General features: G+C 25.5%; 2 protein-coding genes across 6 annotated transcripts in view; one reads left to right on the top strand and one right to left on the bottom strand.

Moving 5' to 3' along the window:
- Positions 1 to 23,723, top strand: part of LOC119679763 — a 99,545-nt gene that overhangs the window by 3,915 nt on the left and 71,907 nt on the right. The window lies entirely within an intron of this gene.
- Positions 1 to 23,723, bottom strand: part of LOC119679759 — an 81,734-nt gene that overhangs the window by 2,420 nt on the left and 55,591 nt on the right. The window contains exons 1-6 of one of the 5 annotated variants that reach the window (XM_038092294.1): positions 10,906 to 10,996; positions 6,653 to 6,953; positions 5,167 to 5,254; positions 3,936 to 4,413; positions 3,625 to 3,863; positions 3,375 to 3,422 (exon numbers count right to left, since the gene is read on the bottom strand). In XM_038092294.1, the coding sequence (XP_037948222.1) occupies positions 3,375 to 3,422; positions 3,625 to 3,863; positions 3,936 to 4,413; positions 5,167 to 5,254; positions 6,653 to 6,835 (1,036 nt within the window). In that variant the 5' untranslated portion in view covers positions 6,836 to 6,953; positions 10,906 to 10,996. Of the gene's footprint in view, positions 1 to 2,424; positions 2,883 to 3,374; positions 3,423 to 3,624; positions 3,864 to 3,935; positions 4,414 to 5,166; positions 5,255 to 6,652; positions 6,954 to 10,905; positions 10,997 to 23,723 lie in introns of those variants that run through there. The other 4 variants (XM_038092295.1, XM_038092292.1, XM_038092297.1 and 1 more) reach the window with 4 other exon arrangements.

Genomic DNA, 23,723 nt, shown 5'->3' with positions numbered 1-23,723 from the left:
TGTTATAAAATTATATGATATTTGAGAATAGGTTTAGCTAATTTGTCTGAAAACTTTTGAAATTCATTCATTGTTTTCATTGTTGTGAGGTTACCTTATATGTAATGTTATTTCTCAACCATAGAATAAAATTCAATAGCAATGTTCCACCATAATTATCAAAAAAAAAAAAATAACAAAAAGGTTTTTAATTTATAAAATTTTTTTAAAAATATTTTCATAAATGTTTCTAACTCATTTTTAAACACATCTCTTAACAATATTGGCTTATGAAATAAATTAGTAAATATTAACATATGTCTACCTTTAATACTATATGCAGTCAAACTTCCATAACTCGAACTTCTCATAACTTGAATATTCTATAACTCGGACAAAGTATAGTGCAACAGGGTTTAGAGAGCAAATAACATACAATCACGCAAAAATTCTTCAACTCGGAAACTCCATAAGTCGAAATTTTTCTTTGCAAAGTGGTACTGCGAGTAAGGAAGTTTGGCTTTATTACAATTAATATAAAAAATTAGTCTATTATATAGTAAAAGATATATCGATATTTTGTAGGTTATATTAGAGATACACATTTTCACCAAACGACCTTTAAACCAACATTAAATAGAAATAGTAATTTTTTAGATACCAAACGGACCTTTAGTTATTGATCTTCCAGAAAATTAATTTTAAATTAATTAAGAAAGAATTCAATACTCACGTTCGTCATTAGATCATAATTATGAAATCAATATATATATATATATATATATCGCAATAATATAAGCCGTTAAGAAAAACGTTTGATGCATCACTAATTTTTAATATAATTCAATAGTGCTTCAATACTGCTTCTTGTGCTAGGTTTCCGATATCGGGTGCTTTTCTATTTCATTTAGATCCAACATTACATTTTTTTATTACATTTTTTTTTTATTACTTTGTTACTCAAAATCGGTGTGATACTTTTTTCTATTTAATTTAGATCAAAAATAAATTTCTCTAAGCACTGAATTCCGAATTCGATCAATTACTCTGTTATTCAATAATCTATGGTATCGTGAAAATAGTATATTATCCGATTTCGTCGTTGTTCGAACTTATGAGTTATCAATTTTGGTTACAGTTTCATAATTTTCGAAACTTATAATAATTATCTGTATGGATTCTGAATTTTTGGTAATAGTTGAACTCACAATTCTTTTTACTGAGCTCAACAATGTGTCAGTGCCGAGGAAAGAGATTACTTGTTCTTTCTTAACTGAAATACAATGTTTCCGTTGAAATGTGTGGAGTTTTTTAGCGAATCAAGATTATACTCTTAAGATAAGTATTGCAGTTTCATATATATTCCATAATATTATCGTGAGTCACATACTTATAAGGGTAAAGTACTCACTTGTACTGTACTTGTACTCAGTTGTATCTTTTGAATTGCTTCGATTTTTTTAAAGTATTCTTTCATTCATTGATTGATAATTCTTCTATAACAATGAGAAAATATCCTTTAATGTCATTAATATTGTCATTAATAAGGTCATTAATATTGAAATTAAACGTAATAGTCATTTTCGTAAAACAGAAAAAGTTTTCCACTAGTACCGACTAGTGACAGACAGACATACATAGAATGTATGATTCATTTGATTGTGTCAGTCACATCCGCAAAGGCTAGAGGAATAGTAGTACCTAATTCTATTCTATGAATTGTTTATTAAAGTTTAAGTTTATATAATTTAGTTCAAATAATTAAAACCATCAACGAAATCTAAAAATGCAATCAATACCTAATGGTTTTCTCACAAAAAATTATTAGTTAACATTTAAATCATTAGTGTTGCCAGATTTACGAAATCGATTCAACAATATTTTTTTTTTAAATTTTTCGCAAACAAAATGAATATCATTATATAGTATTAATCTAAATCAATATCGAAAACAACAGGCGCGACTTTTCATATACGTAAAATTGAACTCGATTGAACTGTTAAGTATAAGTGATAAATTTTCAATAAATTTTCTGATTCTCTGTTTTTGAAGGATGAGAACTCTATCAAATAGTTGAGAAAAGAAGTCCAAAAGATTTTTGATTTTCTACTACTCTTCATCTACAGATCTTCATTTACAGCCACCACGAAATCAAATCTCACTGCAAATTGCCCTAATACACAGTAATCTGTGAACACCTAACCACGGTGCTGAGTTAGTTCCACTTAATCTAAAGCAGTGGATAGGTGACGCTTATTGGTTCAAGTCAAAATTGGGTCAAATTAATTTGTATGTACTACTATACCGATTTTTTTCTATCAAATTATGAAATTGTGTAATATAAACAATGTGCATCAAGTGTTAGTAATATATTTATTGAACTAAAACACTTTATTATTATAATAAAAACATTCAAATAACTTAAGAACTACTATTAAATGCACTTACATCACATTAGACATGTATGAACTAAAACTATTTTATAAAATGAAACACATTATTGGATTAATAAATAATACTTAGAAATTAACGTTAATATTTCTCATTTCCTTGATGTTCTTTTGTTGTTGTTGTTTATTTAACATATAATGTAATTTAACATATAGTGGGAATGAGATTTTGTAAATTCGTTAACTATTCCAGAAAGTCATTAATGATATTGATTGCGCTCTCTCTGACGTTATCAGCACAAGGATTCAGGCCCCAGAAAGCGCCAATGCAGCCATTGGCTTCAAAGCAATTGTAACGTACATTGTAGTCACGACTTGAGCAGCACGAAACTATAGCCCAAACGCATTCTGAGATTGCTGTTGGAGATTTCTGTGCTGGGGGTTCGGTTTGTGGGCGGCGTGGACGAGGTGTTGTGGTGGTGGTTCTTACAGGATTGCGATTTGCTGATTCCGCTATAATAGGCAGTCACATAAAAAGTGAAGTTTCGTGTTAGTATGTAAAAAATGAAAACAGATATTTCATAAAGGTTTAGAAAATTACAAAATAGTGCAAAGCATGTTTGTTCAGAGAGTTACTGATGCTTAAAAACTATATTAGTTTTAGTAGTAAAAAAAAACTTAAATAATAAATAAAATATTATAGCTTAGTATTAACATGCTTAAAACTAAATCACAGACACTTAGTAGAAGTAGAAGAGCAGTAGTTATAGTAATTATTAAGGATTGATCAAGTCATGTCATTTGTACATACAAATATTTACAAAATATTAATTCAGACTTCTACAGATTAAATAAATGTAGTAGGTCTTAGTAGTGTGAATAAGTAAACAACATTTTAACAACATTTATATAACACTTATAGAACACTTATAGAACACATTGACAATACTTAGAAAAATTTACACAACAGAGACAACATGGAAAACGCAACTGAATTTTACTCACTATAGAAGATGTCTGGTATTTTTGGTCGTTTGGTCGCGGGCTTAGCTGCTGTAAAATGCAATTATTTTAATATATAACCCAGAATTATTTGAATATATACTATTTTCTATTATAATTCTTACATACTAATTTTTTTTGATTATGGAATATATATTCCATTTTAACTTGAATGTATGAACCATGAAACCAATGTGCGATTTAATGCTCACAGTGTTTTAATAAATATTTTATATAGAAAAAGAAAACTTACTTATAAATGAGAAATCTGAATCTTTTGGATCTGAGTTATGGAAAATATCATTAACATTCACCGGTCGTCTTGTTGTTGTTGTCGTTGTAGTTGTACGAGCAGGATTTCTACGTGCGGGTGAACCTCCCCAATAAACACGATCAGTTTCATCAGGTGAACCAAAACGCTCATCCACATTTGGTACGACTTCTGGTACTGGTAAATTTAGGGAATTCCAAAGAACGCCTTGTATATGATGTCTATAAGAGAGTTCATATTAAGTAACATGAATAAAAGCTATCAGATTAGCATTGTTTTAAAAGCAAACTTACTTTTGATAGAATGGCACTCTGGCTATTTCATTCTCCTTATAGGGACGTGTTAAACTATTTGTACTTTGGGCATTTCCAATTTGATAATATGGATTGCGTTTCTGTACGACATGAGTATCTGTATCACGGCGTTGACGTCTATATTTCTTTGGTCGCTTATTAAGCACATCCTTTGTATGTTCCTCATTGTCTGTTTTCGATTCTTCATTTTGGTTTGCTTTGTCAAGCAATGATATGACCTCTACACGCACCTTTGAAGTATCATATTTGTTACTCAAATCTTCATCAACTACAACTGGTGTTTGTGATAAAACATCAAAATATATTTTTGTCGGCTTTACAGTACTTAATTGTTCAGTTTCGGTACGATTTAAACGACGCCTACGACTGGCAATATCTTTGTATTTGCGAGTTGGATGTAAGTTAGTTGCATTCGATTCCTTTGAGTTAATGGCGGTGTTGTTATTATTGAGTGGATCTATGATATAAAACATAAAAATTATCGTATTAATTTATACTGCTTATATTTTACCTATAATAATTTTTTTTTGGAGTTTTATTTAATCAAAGTAATAAGATATACTACGATAATACATATAATATCTAAAGAACCTAAGTAAACCATTGTACACCTCTATACTATTCTTGAAATCCTTATGGTTTAGACGGTTTAACTAATCAGAACTGAATGAAAATATCATACAACGATGCCAACCTCTCGGAAGCGTTTGGATATGTGATTTTTGTTAATTTTTTAATTGTACTTAGTATAATAATTTATATATTACTTTAAGTAAATTTTAAAAATTTTATATTGTATTCACAAATCGAATTAATTTGTATATCTCATTCATTTGTCTTTAGTATGTAAATGTCATGGAATTGTCTTTTACCTTTATCAAATATACTTATTTTAATATACAAATGTACCATCTTAAGTATTTTGGATAACTTTTGACCAAAAATAATATATTTTTTTTTTGGTCAATGAAAAGTTTTGCAATGAATCTTGAATTCGCTTTCAACTACTCCACCTTAAGTGATTTTCTGTATACTCTCATTAGTATTATAACACTAGTATTATAATATATTTTCCTTAAATATTACTAAATAATGTTAGCATTTACTTGTAAGTTGATCAATTTCTCTATAATGTGCCTAGTTATAGCAGCTCATTCGATAGAAAAATTTATTTATATTAAAGTTTAAATTACCGATGTAATTTACTTACCATAATCCTCACTGACGAAATCTTCTTTATACATTATAATTGGATGGTCTTCGCGCAAAATGCCATCAACCATTTTGACATGATGTAGCTATAAAAATTTTAAAAAATTATTTAATAAAATATAAATTAAATAATAATATTTACTTAATATATGTTTAAGTATTTTTTTATGTGTACTTATGCATATTTATAATTATTTCAATGAATGTATATATTTTTAGATATATATTTATGTATATCTTTATACATACATATAAAGCTGTCAAATTTTTTAACAATAATAATTTTATTATTTTAAATTAATGAAAAGGCTGAAATGAAAAAATAATAGCTTATAGATTAGTTTTTATTTTTGTTTTTATTATTATATAGTATTCTAAATAACTATTGACTATATGTATGTTGATCCTTTTTTTCGAGTCAGCGCACTTTTACTCTTTGATAGCTGGGGGTACTACAGGGTCCCACCAATCTCATTGACTATATAATAATAACAAAAATACCTAACCTAACCTATAAGCTTTTATTTTTTTCACTTCAACTTTATCAACTAAAATAAATAAAAAAGGAAATTTTATTATTTACTATTATAAATTATATTAATAAATATGAATTATTATTTAAGATATTTAAAATGTATTAAATATTTAAAACAGATTTAACATATATAAATAATATATTAAATATTTAATATATGTGTAGGACATATAAATGTTAAATATATATATTTAAGTTATATAAAGTTTTAATATATATTTAAAATATATTAAATATTTAATATATATTTAGGACATATAAATGTTTAATAAATATATATATAAGATATATAAATATTTAATATATATTTAAAATATATATATATATAAAATAAATATAATTATAAAATAAAAGTCAAGTACGGGTTTGGATCAGTTGGTTAAGGTGCGCTGATTCTGAGCTTCATATTTGGCAGGACCCGAGTTCGATTCCTGGTACTTGCAGTCTCAAAAATAATTATTTACGAATAATTAAATATAAGAATTATTTCCAAGACCACTGATGAAGGGTATTTGGCAATACTCAAAACAGCTGTATGGCCAGCCAAAAATTCAATTAATTAAAAATAATTTAAAAAATAAATTTTTGTTGTTGTTTCACTTTTGTTCGAAAACCTCTTTATGTAAAATATATATATATTATTTATATTAATCGTAATTTTTTTTGAAATATATTGTTAACTAAAATTTAATTTGGTCATAATCCATGAACTATAATTTGAACAGATAAAGATGCTAATAGTGAAGAAATTATATTTATAGCTTTTCATACTTAAATCTTAATGACTAGCAACCAAATAAACACACTTCAAAGTATGTTTATTTTAAAGTCAATTTTTTTTACTAATTATATATATATATATATATATATATATATACATATATATACGTATACATATATATAAATTGGATTTGTCTACATCTAGAGTAATAAACAGATTGAGACATACCTCAACATTGTCTACATCAGCATATTCGTCAGGTACGATATCAAGGCTATCGTATAATTCATCCGGTGGCCGACAGGCAGTTTGTGCAACAAACAATAAAAGCATCAGCAGTAAACTTCCGGAAATAGAAAAGCATTTCCGTGCGGAACGGATATCAACACCAACTGCGCTTAACCAATTCATATTTATGATTAGTGTTTGTATGGCTCTGTGCGTATATATATGTGTGTGTGCACTTTTTATGTGTGAATTTTACAAATTGCGTTCACTTCTATGTCAAAAAGTTTTCAACACGTAAAATCTGTAAAATAAAAAAAAAAAAATTAAAATATGAAATAAGTGAATTTATTCTAAAAATTTTTGTTGTTGTTTTTTATTTTTGTTTTGATCCTTCAAAGAAATATTTCCTGAGAAATTTCATTTAATTCTTTTAGTTTTCAATAAAATTTCGAAATTATTTATGTCAGTGAATTCCTGCAAATTGAACCGCAAAAATTAAAAGCATTTCACTTCTTATTTTGTTGGTAAAAAGTTTTGGTGGCATTTAAATGAGCGAATAAATAGAATATTTTGAGGTTTATGGTTAAATTTATTTAAAGATTAAATTTTAATTTAATTAAGTAATTATTCATTATTTTTTCATACTCGACTTATTATTATTATTATTATTATTAAAGCTCTGACGTGAAATCGCCCAGCAGCCGGTACTACGGTCAGAAGAGTCCTCATGTACCAATTTCAATATTGTTTACACAAAGCTCTTTAAAGCTTTGTGAACAAAGTTCAGAATTAATTCTAAAGAAGAGCTCTTAATCTGTTCTGGTGGCAGAAATTTATTCGATTTGTGATTAAGTTTCGACTTGCGAGATCCACCTTTGATTTTTTAGTGAACGTATCTTGAATATTATGCACTTTATAACTGACTGCTAATGACATGCATTATGAATATATCCTGTAGATTTTGTTTATGACTTTTTGGCCTTAAGGTTTCTTTAGAAGAATGTGGTAATAAAACTGTGAAAAATAACTAGTTGAACTCAGCAAAAAGCTATATAATGAAACTCCCAATAGGGTTAAGTCAAAATTCGTAATAATAAAGGAAAAAGCTAACAATAATTATATTATTATTTGTTGTTAACCCATTTTAGGCTATTGAATATTTATATACCGAAGAAAGTATAGAACTACCATAAGTTGAATGTTCTAGCGTGTAGAACATATTAACACATATCTATTAAAGACTATATGAACATAAATAAAAACATAATTTGATTAAACTTTATACGTGTTTAACTGTAAAAAATGGATTTCAATTAATAATAAATATTTTATTAAATTATTTTTCTAATTAAAAAAAAAAACTTAATTCCATCAAGATTTTGTATAATATTCTCTAATAAAATTTAATTAAAAAATTTTTAAATCTTAAAGAGATTTGTTCCTAATACGAAAAAAAGGCTATTCGTACTTTTATACTCCTTATAATTATCTCTTAATTATACTTTTACTTTTAAGACTGTGGCAATTCCTTTTACCATTTCTTGTCAGAAAAAGTTTTGAACTTAAATTGGCTTCTTGGTATTTTGTGAAACCTCGAAATGATCAGCTTTCAGCTTTTAGTACTTTTTCTTTTTTAAAAAACATTTTTCGCTACTTTTACTTGTTAACTTTCAATTTGTATTTTCAACTTTTAATTTATTTGTCTTAGTTTAAAAGCTTTACTCTATTTATCTTATAGATATTTTCTTTTTTTATTCTACATATGTTTTTTGTTATTTCAAATGTTTTTGGTTGTTTTTATATTCGCTATTAGAAAATTTTGTTTATATTTACTTTATTTTATTAAAAACATTTTTTTTACTACTGCAAATAATTTAATTTATATTTTTGAATATTATGATGTAGATTATATTACTAGCAAATTGACATTTAAAATATTTATGCATAAATTTTTAATTCTTATAACACTTTTATTAATTGTTTTAATTATTAACTTTTCTTAAACTATTATTCAACCACTAAAAATGTTGTTGGCGTTAGCTATACCGACATATAAACTTGCTCACTTATTATAAATATTATTTATACACAGTATAAAATAGATATATAACAAAACACTATCCAAAAATACCCCTGATCATAGACATAACTTATTTTAATCAGTTTAACTTTCTTTTTTTAATTTGCTATTAATTATACGAGTATAACACTGAAATAGTTGCTTTCAAAATAGTTACCAAATTGACGTTATGATATTTAAAATATTAATAAAATATTTAATATTTATTAATATTTAAAATATTAACAAAATATATTACATATTATAGCTATGATCAGTAGCTCGTTTATGTAACTTTCTCACTTCGTTTTCTCGAACGATTTTCTCACTTATGACAATTACTCACTAGAAGTGTTTATGTAACTGTGGTGAATTGTTTTCTCACTTTTTTTCGTTCGAGTTTTTGTCACCTGTCAAATTGCTTGCGAGAAGTTTTGAATTTTGAATGAAAAAAAGTGAGTTAAAGTGAATAAATTTAAATTTTTGGTACAAGTGCTATTTGCAAGCACTAAGCAACCTTTTAAAATTGTTTTATTTTCGTTCAATTTTTTCAAAAAACGTTCCATTTTTTCAAAAAACGTTCCATTTTCATCAGTTTCTCTCATCACACCATAACGTTCTCGTGTGGTGAATTTTTCATGTTACATAAACAGCAAACTCGAAAGAAGTGAGAAAAAGCAAGTGAGAACTTTTCGAAAGAAATCGTTCGAGTTAAACTCGAACGATTTACATAAACGAGTTACAGATATACATACATTTCTTAAATGTTGTAGATTTACTACTGCGGCCCTATGCATTTAGTAGAAGTTAAAGAAATTTATATATGTATATATATATTTAATATAATTAGAAAATTTTTTTTTATGGTAAGGTTTTTAAATAAAAATTGCTGGTCTATAATATTTTAATAATTTACAATTGTAAAATAGTTTTATTTTTTTGAATATATAGGTTTAAATATATCATATATATAATTTTATGAAAATTTTGTTTTTTATAAAATTGAAATAAAATAGTAATATGTATCTTTTTGAAAATCAACTATTTCTGTGATTTTTTTTTAATAGTAGCTTAACAAAAAAAAAGAAAAAATGTCAGCCGAAATGGTCCTACCACATATTTTGACGTCCCATTCCTTGCTCTAGAAAACATATAAAATTTATTAGAGTAAGGTCCCAGTTTAATGAAGAGTTAGATTAAACTATCACACTATTACTCTGTTCTGTCAGAGTTCCTGTAATGATTCTTAAGTTACCGTAACTTAGTTGAATACAATCCTTAAATCGTTTCAGCTTGAAATTTCCTATAAACGATTTCGATTGTGATAGCCCCGGTATATTATATCAGTATAGCTATACTTATTTCACCACTTCTTATCTTTTCCATAAGTTCTCCCAAACAACAGTGATTGTGTAAGAAAATATTAATTTTTAAAAAGCTTATTTATATATCTGCTATTTTTAATAATAAATATAAATATAAATATCTATATTTAAAAATAATTTATTTTTATAAATTATTAATTAATTTGTAAAACAATAACATCAATGTGCATCTTCAATAGTTATTAGTTAAGTTTAATTTTGATCTAAACAAATTCTATTGAACTTTATTAAATTAATATAAATATTAATTTTATTAAATTATATTTATTTATTTATATTTATATATTTATATTTAATTATTTTTATTAAATATTGAAAAACTTGCATTTATTTATATCATGTAGTGTTTTATTAAATATATAAAGTATGTAGTGTTATGATGAAATGTCGCATTTAAACAAAAACTGTATCATATTTTGCTATAATATTTTACATAATTTATACTATAGTATATTAATAATTATTATTATGATTATTATATTAATAATATTGCAGCTTTTTGTTTATATTCAAAAATTTTTTAAAAATTCAGAAATAAAAATATTAAATTAGATTTTATTTTATTAGATTTATTTTTATTCACTAATATATTTTTGTACTCACAATTATAGATTATTTAAAACTTATTTTTATTTATTTTATTATTTAAATTTTTTTTTTTTAATTTTTATAAATTTAAATTTTTTTCTTTTATTTTTTCCAAAATTTTTATCTGTTATGGTTATATTTTGATCTTTTTTTTTAATAAAGTACAACATTTATTTTTAATTATTTATTTTTATTTCACATAATAAACAATATAATATTACCTTATAATATTTAATGTATATTAATTCACTTCAATATTAAGTTGCCGAAAAATATTTTTAAAAATGCGTTAGATATGATATACTCACACTACACCTCGAGTGTTTCTCAACAATTGTTATAATTTTTGAAAAATGTTTAACTTTTATATTAAAATTTGCAAAAAACATTAAACAAAGGTGACTAAAAGCAAAAAACAAAAAAAAAAAAACAAAAAGCAACACCCTTACGTCAATTGCTGAACGTGTTGTTTTCATAATTTTCCTAGCCAAAATAATTTTGCATTTATTTGACTTGGATTTTCTCAGAATTTCTGATAAAGAAATATCCGTTTAGACAGAATTTCTGCTCCAATTTCGTACATCTTAGAGAAATGGTTGGGTAGGGTGGGGAGAATACGATGTGTCACCAGCATATTCTATTCATTATCTGTCAATTTAATTATCGAACTGCTACACTAACAATAACAATAACAACAGCAGCAACAACTGCAACAACAACTGCGACAGAGAAATATTATCAGTTCAAATATTTATCTTTGGCAAATTGTTTAAATAATTGCTCTGTATTTTGTACTGCAAATAGTTCTGTGTAATACCGAAATTCCCAGCATGGTCGAGACCTTTGTATCTGCAACTGTCTATGGTTTTGAGTCATATCTGTACATAATTACTTTTATTATTATTTGATGACATTTGCTACTATTTTTCCTACGAGGGCTTCTTCCCTTGCATGTTTAATGCATTAAGAATTTTTGCTGTTATCTTTGTAGAAAATTCTTATCAGTTTGTTTGAGTCAATTGAAATATTTAAATTATTTAAAAATATATTTATTTATAGCCACATGATTAAAAATATACACTCGTATCATAAGACCTTTTTAGTCATTCGCACGTTCATTCATAAAAATGCTGTTTCCATTAGTTTTGATTCATCTTTCTAGGTAAACTAAAACGAATACTCTTGATAATGGAGAAGTATTGCTATTTTAATATTAATTTTTTAAAAAATCTGTAGATATTTTTATATAAATTTTTATATAAATATTTTTATATATAGTCTTGTGTAAAATTTTAATTTTTCAATTATTTGATTTTTAAACAAACGATTTTCATCCACGAAATTGCAATACTCAACTAACTATGAAGCAAAAATGTTGTTTGTAATATAATTAATTTAAATTAAATATTACAAAAAATTTAATATATAACAAATAATTTATAATAAAATCTATAATGTTAAATATTTTTATATTTCAATATATAATGATTTAATCAGCCAATTAAAACAAAATAAAACAGAACTTTCCTTGCAATAATTCTAATGAAAGTTTCTATTTATCAGTTTACTATTATTTTTTTTTACTTAATATTTTTTATTTAAATTTTTTATTTGAGAATATTTATAACTTTTATTTATTTAAAATAAATTTTTATTTAGCTTCATAAGTTTCAAAATGCAATCTCATGACATGTGAACCTTGACAATAAGATTATTTTTTATACCGTGTAGTTTAGGTGTCTTATCTGATTCCGTGCATTACATTTGATTTTAATGTATATATTTATTGCTTTTATTTATTATATATTTTAATTATTTTAATAAGATTTAAAACGCAATCTCATGAAATGTAATTGCCGAGCAATAAGATTTTTTTCATACCGTATATTCCATCTGTTGTTTCTGATTCCGTGTCTTCCATCTGCCTTATCTCTAATAGGTTCAAAAAAGAAGTCAAATGTTTTATAAAACTTAAGTATTTTATAATAGCACGCTCCTAAATATCATTAAAATCATTTTTAAAATATACTAATGCCTAATAAACAGCATGTACACGGACATAATATAGCAAATGCAATACAATATCTTATTTTTTTTTCACAAAAGCAATGTGAACAATTAAATGGTTTAATTGCGTGGTTACTCATTCTCTAATTAACTGTAATATTCCACGAACTGATGCTGAATGGAGAAATTCTGACGAATTTTTTAAAGAAAAGTAGATACAATTACATTGATCTAGTTAAAATCGTTCTTAAGCTGCAAATATGCATTAAAATCAAATACAAATTATTAAAAAATAGAAAAAAAAGAACACTTTGAATAAACTAAACTTTGTCAAAACTAAACTGGACAAAATCTTGACAAAATCTGGCCTGTGTAAATGTCGAGTTATCAAGTAATTACTATTAAAGCTTTGACGTGAAATCACCCAGCAGACGGTACCACGCTCAGAAGAGTCCTATTGTATCCATTTCACTATTGATTACACAAAGCCCTTTAAAGCTTTGTGAACAAAATCCAGGACTAAATCTAGAGAAAAACTCTTAATCTGTTCTGGTGACAGAAATCCCATATGAAACCAGTTTCGTCTGTGCGTTATTAAAGCTGGACACACACAAAGAATATGCCTAGTAGTTTCCTCATCTACGAGGCATAATCCGCATTACGTATTAGCAGATAATCGTAATTCGGAAAGGTAATATTTAAGGCCACAATAACCTGTAATGAAACACGTTATCAACCTTAAATTACATTATAAGAATGTTTTTATAGGGGTACGGTTTTATCAGTGCTTTGTTTTCCCAGGACTGCTTTGATAAGTCCTGGGAAATCTTCCTATTACTCCAGCCGCATATGATTTTCCCTCTCCTTAATAATTTGTTTTGTACTGGTGCAGTTTAATCCACAATAGGGTTGAGGGCCTGTGAAAGCAGTTTTTGTTGCAGTTCTGGCTAGTTCAACAGCTTGTTCATATCCCAATTTGATTTTCGAAAGAAGAAACGTAAAGTTTGAAAGAAACCAGCTTATATGCAGTGAGTGGAAATCTTTAATTGTTTCAGGATGAGATATATTATAGAGTATATACACTTTTCACTTACAAATATATGGAATGTATAATTATGTGCATATGAAGTGATATCTTAGAATTAATGTAGAATATGTGGAATATGTAGATTACACTGCACATACCCATTATTATCTTCAGTTATATAACGATCAAAAAATACGTAAGGGACAGAGCCCTGAAGTTATATGCGAAAATTGATAGGCTATCCTATTTACCACTATCTAATCTTAGAGTAATCACTCTCCGCACGGGGAGGTACGCAGATCTTAGATCAATCACTGAATAATTATGAAGATTATAAGAGATATACAAATTAGTCAATGAGATGGGTGGGACCCTGTAGTACCCCCAGCTATCAAAGAGTAAAAGTGGCCAGTTGCGCTGACTCGAAAAACAGGATCAACATACATTTAAGTAACCAATAAACCCTACACAAGTAAACAGTATAATATATAGAACCACTTGATGCTTTTAAGTGGCACTTTTTTCGTATCTCATTAGAGAAGCTATACATTATAGTACTTCATGCTTCCTAATCATGCAGCAAGGTTGTTAGTTTACTTTAAGTGTTATGCTTATATATTTAAAGAAGTGTATAGAAATATATAGTTATAGAAATATAGTTTAGAAAAAAAATATATGGTTTTCATAAGTATATAGAGCTCAAAGCTACAAAACAATCCATTTATTTGTTGGATATACTTTCTTTCCCGAAGTTGATTTAAGATTCAGTAAGTATTTTCGAACTGTGTCTATATAAAGCATAATTAAATTAATTGTTTAACTACTTTAAATTTTTTCTTAAAAATAATTCCAAAATTGTCTTGCCATTAACTATAGTAAATTTCAAACATAAAATAATTAACATAATTGGTATAATTTTCAAAAATGGTTTTCTTAAGCTTCGTTTCTAATCATTTTTATTACTTTACATACAAAAAAAATGAATTTCTTGCGGTAAGCCAAACACAATTTTCAAGTTATGAATTTTGCATAAAATTTTTTAAATTACACAAATATTAGCTCAACAGAATTTATGTTAATTGTAAATTAAAACTTTTATGAATACTCACAAGGATACTAAAACAGTATCCCAAGTATCTAAAACAAAGAATGACCTAAAAATCATAAAAGCTAATTTCATCTAAGTGCCTTCAAAGACAAAAAAGAAAACTCCAATTTCCTTAGGAACTCATTAAATAAAAATAAACATTCAAGACTTAAAATTTGATTTTCACCTGCAGCAACGCGGTTCAATTATAACAAAATCTCGAATTGCAAAGCAAACCTAAGGAAATTGAAACTGACCAAAACCGCAAATAAAATTGAGATACGAAAACTTTAAAAGTATCTAATGAATGGCACCGGCGGCATGAGTGGCGTTGCGGTTTATTTGAAACTTTGATAGTAAAACATTTTTGCATAATTTTTTTTTTCACATAAAATTATAATTTCATATTTTGAATAACTTTGAAACAATAAAAAATTTTAATATTAAAAAATTTAATATAAAAATTTTTTTATTAAAATTTTAAATTAGTTTTATAGGTTTTTGGTTAACTTTGAGAGTCGGTGAGTTGGACTTCTGTGCTTTTAATTAAATTCAGAAATTTCTAATATCTGCGTTGAGTGCAAAGACTGCTATGAATATTATATGAATGAATAATTAAATTTTTACTACAACGTCGAGTCAATAGTAATGATCACCCAGTAAATTGTTTTAGAATTTTGTTGCGAGAGATTATATGTACTATATACCCTATGTATATATAACTTATTTTAAATTGATGAAAAACTTAGTAAAAAGAATTTTAATAATTTTTGTATGTCAGATATTAAAATAATTGGAAATAATTTACAGCAAATTAACAAAACTCCAGAAAAATGTGCTAATATAAAAATCAAATACGACTTTGGGCTTGAATTCTCAGCGCTGACTCTGAGCTTCAAATCTGACAGGGCTTGAGTTCGATTTGTGTAATTTGCCTTCTCAAAAATTATTTACGAATAATTAAATACAAGGAATATTTCCAAGGCCACTGATGAAGGGTATTTAGCAATACTCGAAACGGCTATATGATTAGCCAAAAATTTGATTAATTAATAATAGAATAAAAAATTTTGTAGTTGTAGTTCATCACTTTTTGAAAAACTCTTTATGTAATAACTGAAATATATATAATATATTTTCATTATATTTGTGTAAATAAGAACCAATTAAATATTTTTGTTAAGCAATTAATGCTTTCCAAATATATTATTTCATTTAAGAACAAATAATAATACACGTAATCAGTTTAAATTTTATGAACTAAAACATGGTTTAAATAAATTCCATTTAAATAAATTACAAAGAACTCGAAACAGCATAAATTAGCGTATTAGGAAGGAAAGTATTTCCCAATCGAGCACACCACTGCTATCACAATATGCCTTTGTGTTATACACCCATAACTATCATAACCATATCTAATCATAACTAAATCAAAAAATTTGTTAATCTATGAAATCTCATATAAAAGCCAAATATACTTCTTTATAAGAACTTTCTAATTTTGTACAGTTAGCAGCTCCCACTATAAGGAGTAAAGATAATATAGAATAAAATATTAACAAGGCTCCAATTGAAGAACAGTACTACTACTATCATAGGTATGTTGCGCTATAACTAACTATAACCGAAGCAATGATACTAAGACGTTCGAGTAAAGACCATTGTGTCTCAGGTAGAAAATATTTTAATAACAGACAGCGTAGGCTGTTCTTAATTCAGTATTTAGCTTCTGATCTGTATCAAGACAGAAACGTAATAAAGAAAGCGAATAGAAGTCTCATTCGGTTTAAGTCGGGACTTATTTTGTTGAGTTCCATGTATTGTTAAGGTATGGTACAAGTTATACCAATTAAAATTATTTATTTTATTTTTTAATAATAATTATTTTATAAATTTAACACTTATTCACATGTTGGAAGACCAGCTGTTTTTTAAATCTTTCGTATGCTGTTTTTTTTTAATTTAACATTGTTTTTTATCTCTTCTCTATAGTCAGGCAAAACAATATACTCGAAAATTTTTCATTTTAATGAACAGCAAAATTTTCTAGAAAAGCAATACATAAATCTCTTGTTTCATGAAAAAAAAGTTACAAATTCAGCAACTATCCATTTTTGTACTATTGACTCGAAATAATAGAAAATCATTCAACCAAGCTCTGCATTTCTATTGAAAATCAATTGACCGAAGCGAAATAAAAAAGAAAAGTCTACTTGGCAAATCTCGACATCCTGAAACTAGGGGAAATTAAAAATATATATATATAATAAAGAAAAAAAAATAGACTTACATATAATAAAGAAAAAAAATAGACTTACATATAATAAAGCAAAAAATAGATGTACATATAATAAAAAAAAGAATATATTTATATATTATAAAGAAAAAAAAATATATATATAGATAGTATATTATAAAGAAAATAATCTGAAAGAATATTATCATTTAATAAAAAATATTTTTTATGCATATGTCTTTTTAACACATAATGAATATAAATGAGTAATATTACATTTAATAATAATTTGTTGAAATATATTATACTTTTTATAAGTTACTAATTACTGTCTTATCTTCTTTACCTTATCTAATTTAGATTTAATACACTTTAATCAGTTCCCTTAAAAATTGCTTTCAGTTATGAAAACTAATTTGTCGTAATAGCCTCAAATGTCCTTAAATGTATATTAAAATTGAGTTGTCCCATCCGTTAAGTGCCTTTGATAGCAACGTCATTTTCAAAGTATTTACCTCTGCCATAAGCCAACTTGGGTATTTACTTCGTATCCCTTAGCAATCGTTCTCCTTTTCGTCCTGGTTTTGTGCTCAGTGAAGCTAAAAATTTAATATTGAAAAATGCTGGTTGCAAAATTTTAAACTTCAAGTTGGCAACAATATTAAATTTCAGGGGGAAGACGGAAGCACACGAATTGTGTTTTAAATAATACAAAACGAAATAATAAAATGTTATTTTACAAAATTTTCAAATTTTATTTTCATACATTGTTTGAGGATATATTTAATATCAACACATTTTTAAAAAATTTTTATTTTACAAATTTATTAAATAATTCCTTTAAACAATAAAATATATTTGAATGTTGTAAATATATTTTAGGAATATATAATACAACAATGAAACTTTGATCTCTTTTGAACTTCTCAATGTATATTCAATCGTCTTAATATTAAGGTATATATCTTCTTGAAATACTCTTTATAATTTCATTCAACTTTTTCTCATGTGCTGACATTATAGTAGTTGTGGAACTCTTTTAGAAGCTGAGCTTAGTGTCAGTTTCAATAAAATATGACAGTAGATAAGTTGACAAAAGAATTAATGAGATTTTTTATCGAGCTATCTTTATAAAAGCGATAAGTATCTCTATCAAAGTCAACATATCTTATATATATATCTAATCATTTTTTATTTATTATACACATAAAGTAACACATGTTCACTGATTATAAGTCCTTTGATTAAAGACATGAGAAAGGCTCACCAGGAATTTGTACCTTCACATATGTGCGTAAAAAATACCCTTATAATTATTTTTTTTAATTGACAGCTCTACACTGTGTTTATACAGCGAGGACTTAAAGTCATTTATGCACACTCAACAAATACCATTGATCTAACAAGGTCGGATAGAAATTTTTTTATTCCAGAAAAAATATTTAATTTCAAGAAAAAGAGTTATGTGCAACCGTATAAGCAACTTGTCTCAAGGAGTTAAACCCCATATCTCAATCAACTAACAAAAAACGTATCAACCTACATCATTAATGAAATAGTTATGTTGCACTTCATAGAAATTAGTAACAAAATTAATTTATATTATTTAAAGTTTTTTCTGCAATACGGACATACAGATATCTAAAGAGTTAATATTATGACTTAATAACAGACTTTTTTGAAAAGGATTATATGTCTGATAAAATCATTTTATTACTTATAAAGTATCTATTGATGTCTATTTAAGTTTTACTATTTTTAATTAACTTGTTTCGTAAAACTCTATGCTGGTTTTCATAACACCTTTTTGAGAGCCAATAATAAATGGTTTCATAGAATAAAAATGGTTACATGAACGGTCGAACAACTATTGTAAGTGTGGGCTTACTTGTAAAAGAGCATCTTTTCTACAAAGCAGTTGACTTGTAGACTTCTAGTCATAGAACTTTTTTTTGACTCGGAAAAATAAAATACTCCTCCGCTACATATATCCTGATTTGTAAATATATTGCTAAATATATGTATTAATTTAAAAAAAATTTGTAAGTGCATAGTTTTAGGGTAATAACAACTTATACAAATTTTTTCCTCTAAAATTATGCAATTAAAACAGTTGTATGTATTTTTCAATGCTATAAAAAATGCAATTAATTAAATGAAAAAAGGAGGAGGGGAATAGAAATATTATTTTTAATGTTTTTTGTGTAACAGAAATTATAATTCGATTCCTGGTACTTGCAGTCTCAAAAATTATTTACAAATTATTAAATACAAGAATTATTTCTAAGACCACTGATGATGGGTATTTGGCTATACTCGAAACAATTGTATGGTTAGCCAAAAACTCAATTAATTAAAATAATATAAAAATAATTTTTGTTCTTGTAGTTCACTACTTTTCCAAACCTCTCTTTTTATACAAACCAATAATATGTTTATAACCATTTAATTATAAATAGTTCGTTGTATTTTTATTTATTTTATACAGTCTAGTAATATAATATATTAACAAAAATTATATATATATAACTTATATATATATATATATGATATATTAATATAAAGTATATTTTCTTGAATGTATTAATATTCAGTATAACAATTATTATTTCAGAACAAAAACATATAATTTTTAATAGACTTATATCATTCCCAAAAAATGCCATATTATTTACATATGAAGAATTTATTCTAAAAATGCATAACAAAAAATAAATACTTTTGTAAGTTTTCTTATCGTATCAAATTATTTATTTTCGAAATTAACTTTATTATTATCCTTAATTTATCCTTACAGTTTCCTATAGATATATTAACAATCTGCACTTCTTTACAAAGAATTTACTTGAATAATTGTAAATAGTTAACTAAATACTCTTATACTCTAATTTAAGTTTTAAACTGCTATTGACTTAAAAGCGTTCTATTCTACTTTTAAAATAAACACAAAAATAGCACAAAGGACTACAAAGTAAACTTTTGCCATTCTTTGAGAAACTATTTCAATTAAGTCATTTCAAAATTTTCCACTTGATAAAGTTTTATTAACCGAAAAAGCAAAATACTAAACATAAATCAATACAGTAAATATTTTTGAATTAAAACTTGCCCGAAGCTGTGTGTCTCAGCTGTGTCCTGAAATTTTATAATTAAATTCTGTAATTTTCTTAAGGATACGGTCAACATGTAAACAAAACTCAACAATATTGAATGTGAAAGTGTTTGAGACAACAAACATGTGAGTCAAGTATATATATATATGTCTATATGTTATGAACATTGTAGATACTTGCGTAACGACACATCTTTAGGAAATGCTGAAGTTTATGTTTTTGACATGGCTGAGAAAACGACTTGATTAAGCATTCATTATAGAGGACACAACACTTCAATAGATATACGAAAATAACTTATTAGAAGATTGACACTAATGAGTAATCTCAACCTAAATAAATACTATGGGAAATGGAATTGAATTCTGTTAATTGCTAATAATAGAGGAGAAGAAAGTGTACTGGTACTCTGCACAAAATCGACGGCACCCAAATTAGTTTGCACAGTAATTGACATTGTTTATGAATGAGGCTTTTGCTTATATTTTCCTTCATTACAAATGCCTTTATGCTATTTTTAATGTCCATGCTTCATTCCGAAATTATTGAACATTTTGTCAAGTTACGTTCACCATATACAAGTATAATAGAGCGCCGTATATTCAGTTGAAAATGCATATTCATTTTACAACAACAGTGTCACATTCTCTAAAATTCCATTCTGTCCGTAAACGACATTAACGAGCCAAGCGGTCCACTGTACGCTGATAAAAGCCACACTAATATGTTTGCCATCAAGACTAATGAGTAAATTCATGCGCCCGCCATAGATATTACACTTCACACTTGATTATAGCTCATTACTTCTGTTTGGTCAGAGCAATGCTGGGATGGCAGCACACTGATGGCAACAGCCAGCAAGGAGTTCACTACACCGCGGACAAGATAAATCATGACCTCAGCCTTCCTGCCTTCATGGAACATCAATCAAACTAAATGGCAGCCAGTTCGCTGCTGTGCCCACCACATACTTGTAGTTATAAATATGAGGTTGAACCAATCTGTACTTGAGGTTGAGTTTTAGGTGGAGGTGGAGGTGGAGATCCAGATGGAATGAGTGTTCAATTTCGAATTTATGTGGAGCCTTGCTCATTCAGTCCTAAATAAGTCAACACAAATACATTTAAGATGCACACATTTTATCGCTTTTCTATACATGATTTAATATTATTTTTATTGTATCAATTTTTCGATTTCTTTTTATTAACATTTTTTCAATAAGAATTTATGCTTGTCTCGATAAATAAAGGATTAAGTAACTAGGAAAAGGGCAAATACAATAAAAAGGACAAAATTCTTTTGTGTTTTTTTGCTGAGTTCTTACTGTCATTGTTGGTCTCTTTTGTTAAGTATCTCAATTCATTGTTAAATTTTTTATCATTATTGTAGTTGACGTTATCCTGTGCCTTTCGCGTTGCCAACCTTTTTTAATAAACTCAATATATACGTGTATATATAAATATTTAAAAGAAAAATTTTCCTTGCAGAAAATAATATATTCTGCATTAAGTTTCGCATTTAATTATGTACTTAAAAATTAATATATATTAAATAATTAAAATCTCTTTTAAGAGTAAAAATTGTAATGAAATTATATATTACTATTTATAATACAAAAATACAACAGAGTGCAGTGAAATGCAAATTAAGAAAATAAAGTATAAAAATTAAATTTTAAAATGAATTTAAAATACAGAGACAACAAATAAAAGCATAATAAAATTGGATAAAAAGAAACTATATATATATAATATATATATAGCATTTATAAAAAATGTAATGAATAATAAAAATAATTAAGTAATTTTTGTTGTGAAAGAAATTATGTATATGTATGTGAAATATAAAAGAAAATTATGTTAATATTGAAAATAATTAAGTAATTTTTTTTGTGAAAGAAAATTTACATAAAGGAAAATGTACACTGCAAAAAAAAAAGCATGAAATGTCTTTATAACTGGAAAAATTTGATTAATTTCCAAAGCTAAGTAAAAGTACGGAAATCAATGATATACACAAAGTTATAAAAATCATTCATTTAAATATCAACAGACATCCTATCTGCACAAGCGAATAATGAGATAAAATCTGTCAATATCGTGAAATTGATGTGATTAAAAGTAAACAGGCAACGATGCAAAAAGGTAAAAACTCTACTGCGTTCTGCCCCGCTCTACCCTGCTCTGCTGTTATCCTTGATAGCGAATTTATTTATTTATTTATTAAGATTTGCATATGTGCGTACATGTATGCAAATAATGAAATATTGATTTAAATTACATAAAAAGTAGTTAGATTGAAAAAGTTCCAATCCACACAAAGTATTGAATTTCTTGAAATTTATTTAAATTCATTTAGTAAAAAGAGCGAATGGATATGATTGATTTGTGCGGTTACACTAAAACTCATACTCATAGATATGTATGACTGTCGTTAAAATTTATTATAATTAATATTTCAAAACCACAAATAGAAGCAAGGGAAATGCAAAACAAATATATAATTATAGTAATATAAAATAATAAATTTAAAATTAATTAAAATGATTAAGTTTGATTTAAAAGTTAACTAGAAATCTTTTAAGTTACACCCTTTTCTTAAACTAATAAATTAGACAAGAAGTCACAATTTTTAGTAAATATTCTCCAGTCATATAATGTGGTTTTCCATATTATAAAAAAAATATTGATTTGTATAAACATATTTTCATTTCAGTTGAAATATGAGAAAATCTCCATTATTTTGTATGTTGTATGTAATAGTTATTTGTTCTAATAATAATATTTTAATATTAATTATTTATTTTAATAATTATTATTAACTTTTGTAATAAATATTCATTTTAATAATATTTACTTATTTTAATAATATTTATTTATTTTAATAATAATTACTTACTTTAATAGTAATTATTTACTTTGTAATAATTATTTATTTTAATAAAAATTATTGATTTTAATAATAATTATTGATTTTTATAATAATTATTTATTTTAATAATAATTATTTATTTTAATAATGTATATTTATTTTAATAGTTGTTATTTATTTTAATAATAATTATTTATTTTAATAATAATTATTTATTTTAATAATAATTATTTATTTTAATAATAAGTATTTATTTTAATAAAAACTATTAATTTCAGTAACAGTTATTGATTTTAATAATAATTATTTATTTATAATTAAAATGAATTTTTTTTTCGGTTTAAATATAGTAAGTTATTTGTAAGAAAGTAATAAAGATATTATGAGATAATCAGGTTTGATATTCTTACACATTAGTGAGAATATATCCTAATATATTTTTTTAATATATTTTTGGTATAACAATTAGATTTTTCAATTTCATGACACGACTATCAGTACAAAATACTTGAATATAAGTTTAATATTTATATGAAGGAATAATATATAAAGGAATTGTAAATGTAGAACTCTATTGCAATTATGTACTTTAATTATTGGATCTGGATTCTGGCTCAAAACACTTAAAAGTTATAGGAATAATATTATAATAATATTACTACAAAATTAAATTTTTCTGTAGTTGGAATATGTTC

Source organism: Teleopsis dalmanni, chromosome 2 (assembly GCF_002237135.1).
Source record: "Teleopsis dalmanni isolate 2A chromosome 2, ASM223713v2, whole genome shotgun sequence".
NCBI classification, from domain to species: Eukaryota; Metazoa; Arthropoda; class Insecta; order Diptera; family Diopsidae; genus Teleopsis; species Teleopsis dalmanni.
The sequence above is the reverse complement of the archived record's forward strand: the minus strand, read 5'-3'. Positions and strand labels throughout refer to the sequence as shown.